At 43.2% G+C, this 5000-nt stretch overlaps 1 protein-coding gene across 1 annotated transcript in view; it reads right to left on the bottom strand.

Annotated features, from left to right (window-relative positions):
- Positions 1 to 5000, bottom strand: part of LOC139930342 (diacylglycerol kinase delta) — an 88074-nt gene that overhangs the window by 82204 nt on the left and 870 nt on the right. Inside the window, 1 exon segment of the mRNA XM_078291597.1 lies at positions 4434 to 4538. Coding sequence (XP_078147723.1) covers positions 4434 to 4538 — 105 coding nt within the window.

Raw genomic sequence — 5000 nt, 5'->3', positions numbered from 1 at the left:
GAGACAGAGAGATACAGAGAGAATCAGAGAAAGAGAGAGAGAGAGAGAGAGAATCAGAGAGAGAGAGATAGAGAGAGAATCAGAGAGAGAGAGATACAGAGAGAATTAATAAGAAGAGAATCAGGCAATATTGTTACACAACTGTCATGCCAATAAAGCTTGTTGAATTGAATTGAATTGAGAATCAGAGAGAGAGAGATACAGAGAGAGAATCAGAGAGAGAGAGAGATACAGAGAGAGAATCGGAGCGAGAGAGAGAGATACAGAGAGAATCAGAGAGAGAGAGAGAGACAGAGAGAGAATCGGAGCGAGAGAGAGATACAGAGAGAGACAGAGAGAGAGATACAGAGAGAGAGAGGAGGCCACTCAGACAACGCTGTGAAAAGAGAGATATACACAGAGTTACATTCTACAGACTTTGTTACAAAGTGTCATATCCGTCAGTTGACACCTTCTCTTACAGAACGACTGACAGCACAAAAACTTAAAGTTTCTCGGCCTGCGTGTGGCATTCTGCGCTTCTCAAAGCTCACACCACATCTCCCATAAACCCTGCGGCTTCCTGTTGCAGACAACATGTTGCCCAACAACAGCCCTGGGTGAGCTAACATGAAGCTGAACCTCTGCAGATTGGTGGAACGGGAGTAAAGTTTAGTGTATTGACGGTTCCTGTTTTGTGCCGTAAAGCAATCCAGCAGATTTCAAGGTAAAATGCAGCGCGGAGGCGGCTGATATTCTTGCCGACGGTCTCGTTTGTTTACGGTAATTATACAAAATCATCTCAGAATGAAAAGCGGTGATGATTTATTCATGTTGAGAAGCTACATTTAAGCAAATTATGGCAACTTTTAATGAATAGCTTACATCTACTTACATCCCTGGTTGACAAAATGCAAAACTTCCACATACTAAATCATTTATATTTTAGAAATAGTGAATGAACATCAGCTCATATTTCTTCCAAAATGGCTCCACAGCATTTTCACATACATCATATATATACTAAACAACAGGCTCGGTTACGTTCATTCCTCAAATAAGGATGAAATCATGGCTGTGTTCAAACTATCTATATCTTCACCCAGTATCAGATGCATCATAGTATTGATTAGCCATACTGGACTGTGGGTCATGTTTAGCTCCGCTATAATAAAGTGTCAAATATCTGGATGTAATGTGAGCTATTGATTTGGCATCATCATATGTAGAGCTGCAGCATGTCCGCTGGATTTATGGCAACAGGCACTTGTTGGGCTTCCAGCAAACATGCACACACACACACACACACACACTGTAAAAATATACCACATGTAAATTGATCTCTATCCATCTCCCTTGATTCTACAAGCCGACTTTTACAGAGAAAACCAATTAGCCGAGATGATTCCCAAGTTCACATTCACTTTTGTTGCTGTGCAGACTGTAAAACAGCCACAACAAAACCTCTGCATTTACTATTAATTAATCAATTTAAGTTTTCCTATCACATGCACCTGGCAGGGTGCGGTTCTCTTGTAAATAAAAACATACATCCATGTTTCTATAAACTTTGGGCCAGGACCCAAAATGTCATCTAATTTTTGGTGATTTTAATGTTTTTACTTGAGTTTTTAAAGTTTTACCTCGTCCTTTATAGGTTTCATGACGCTGTATTGTCCATTAAATCCATTCATAACTCAAGATAAACTTTCAAAAATGTATGTTCTTCAGTCTGAAATTGAGGCTGTTATTTTTTTCTAAATTCTCAAAGATTTAACTTTAAGAAGACACAAAGTTTCCTTTCTGATAGGAGTGATATAGCGATTCTGATATATTTCAGCAAGTCTCTCTTATTGTGAGACAAAAATCCATTCAAATTGGGCCCAAGGATAAGAAAAGGTCTGCAGACGTCTTCTCTGAACGTAAACGTATTCAATTACAGCAAACAAAAGCCTCCTGGGTAAAATGAAGATGACACGCCCCGTCTTGGAGGGCTATCGCCGCATCTGTATAATTATTTGGGGGCTCGCCGGTGAGGAGATGAATTAATTTACCGGTGTGGAGATGTCATGTCACAGTTGATAAGAATTAGCACCTCGTTAACAAGTGAGCTAACGGGCTGCCGCTCTGACGAGGACGGCAACAGGCGAGGGACAAAACACCGAGGTGAGAGGAGAGCGCCAAAAAAGCCGGAGAGGCTCTTGTACAGTTTTGGTGAGTCAAAGCGCAAAGAGACACGGTGAAATGAACAACGCGCACACACACACACACACACACACACACACACACACAAAACCACAAGCAAGCACACATAGACTCCTGCACACATCAATACACGCAAAACACACGCATACGAAAACATTTCAGCACACATGCAGCCACACACACACGTCACCCACCCAAACACACACACACAAGCATGCAAAAACACACACACACACACACACACACACACGCTCACGGGTACGTAGGCTACACACACGGACGGCAAACACACTAATCCGATCAGCCCATTGTTGTCACTCAGGCATAATCCTGGAGTCGATGACTAGCTTAATCTGAGTCACATGACTGTAGGTATACACAACCTAATCAACACACACACACACACACACACACACACACACACACAGGGGCGTAAACATACAAACACCTAATCATGTTTGGCATGCCTTCACATTGCATTGTCAAATTTGATTGACAGCGGGAGAATCCAAGCTCCATAGCAACCGCTAGCAACAGCTCTTTTCGACCAATAGGAGAAGGGCGGCGCGACGGCATCATCGCACTGCGGGACAAAACTCTTCTTCTGTGGCGTTTTTGTTGGCGGTTGTTACTAGTTGACTATAAAATATCACTTTATAATACATCAGATTATCAAAATATCACTTAATTGCATGTATTTACTCCCTTCACTCGCAGTTCTATTCACCCACTTCCTGCACCAAGCCACTGAAACCATGGCAACCGTCTCGGGCGTGCTCAAGGCCTTATATGGGCGCGCGTGCCACACTCGGCACGTTTAGCATGGCAGTGTCGGATGAGATTAGCCAATCGATGCCAGACTGATATCTAATACCATTATCTGCTTTCAGGAACAAACGCCGCATTATGGGATGCCGTCTCCATGACGACAGGGGCCGGGTCAGGGTATCCCCTGTCTCCTATTGATCGCGGTATGATTTACAGTTGGAGGTCGATATAGCTGTAATGATTTCCACAAGGCTGCTTGTGTCGCGTCAACACACACACACACACACACACACACACACACACACACACACACACAGTAATAATTTGGACAATTGTTATCTGTGTATTTACTTTGCGAAGATTGCGTTTCTCATTGCGGATATTAGTTCATCAATAACTATTGAGACAGATGTGTGTGTGTGTGTGTGTGTGTGTGTGTGGTCTGTTTGTGCCAGTAAGAGCGCCGCATGAAATCATCAATATTTTACTGTAAAACCTGACCCAACACCCAACAAGCAGCTGTGAAAAGTCCAGTAATGGAGGAAGTTGTCACTGCGCGATTACATCACACAGCCTCTGATAGGCTGACAGAGGCCGATAAACGACGAGTCATCACCGCGGCGGTTAAGAGAGGAAACTGACGCTGCTGACGCCGCTGATCAGATATTATTGAGAAACTGACATCAGAGAGAGAAAAAGAGACAGAAGAAGACAAAGGCGGAGATAAAGTGAGAGAGATCAATCAATGGGAAGAGCGAGGCACTAACAGGTGAGCAGTTCAATTCCCCTGGAGATGCTAAAAGGCACTCATGGCAGTGTGTGTGACGTTTTGGATAAAGGCAGGTGTCCATCAAATGACACACACACACACACACACACACACACACACACACACATGCACACATACTTCCACTCTGGCAAGATGCTTAAATTTTATATGAGCCGTTAAATAATTAAGCGGCGCAAAAGTTACACTTTTATCCGGGTTCCCGCTGTGGCCCTGATGAAAAATTCCATGACTTTTCCATGACTTTCCGTCACAAAGTCGGAAGCACTTCCACGAGCTAAAAATGTAATTCCTTCCTGGTTTGTTAATGATGTTTTTCAGCTCAGAGAAGCTCTGTTTTTTTAATATGTATAGAGTTCAGAAAAGCTCTCAAAGCGGTACACAGTCTGGTTTCCGCTACAGTTTTTTTAGCTGTGGAGAAGTGGTCGTACAGTGAAGAAAAACAGCTGGAAAACCAACTTCTAATGCAATAAATGTGTGGGACAAATTTTAAAATGCCTTCTGGTGTAAAGTTCCCTGATATTCCCTGTCTTCCCACAAAGAATTGACTTCCCTTTTTGGGATACAACCTCTCAAAATTCAATGATATTCCATAAATTCCATGACAAGGGGGAAGCCTGTTTTATGGACCAAACATCCCACACACATTCATTCTCTCTCTCTCTCTCTCTCTCTCTCTCTCTCTCTCTCCTACCTTGGCCCTGATCTGTCCTGAGGTGGACACTTTGCGGATCAGCTTGTGCGACGTCTCCTCCTGTTCCCCGTCGCTGTCCGATGACTCTTCTCCGGCCTCTCCAGACTAAAGAAGAAGAGGAACAGAGGAGGAAGATATATGTGTGGACATAATAGAATTATCAATTACTATTTATGTATGTAAAACATTTTGGAAAAAATGGAAAAACCCTTTAAAGCTGCAGTAGGCAATTTCACACATTGGCGGTCCCCTACTGTTTGAATTTTGAGGACTTCAATACCCAGAAATCATCTAAGGTGACGTTAGTAACTGAACTTTCTTCTTCTTCTTCTTCTTCTTCTTCTTCTTCTTCTTCTTCTTCTTCTTCTTCTTGGTGGAGGTGATGTAGGGGGTGTAGAGGTTCATCCATTGCTGGTGAGTCCAGCTTTCTCTCTCGCTCACTACTATTGTGTTTCGCTCGTGCTCCGCCTTCACACTGCAAGCAACCCGGTTGATGAGTTGCTCCATTCTGACCAATCGTGAAGCGGCCTGCAGCTATAAAGCTTTGAACAGGCCATAAAGTTGCAT

Source organism: Centroberyx gerrardi, chromosome 23 (assembly GCF_048128805.1).
Source record: "Centroberyx gerrardi isolate f3 chromosome 23, fCenGer3.hap1.cur.20231027, whole genome shotgun sequence".
Classification (NCBI taxonomy): Eukaryota; Metazoa; Chordata; class Actinopteri; order Beryciformes; family Berycidae; genus Centroberyx; species Centroberyx gerrardi.
This window is presented reverse-complemented; position numbering and strand designations above follow the sequence as displayed.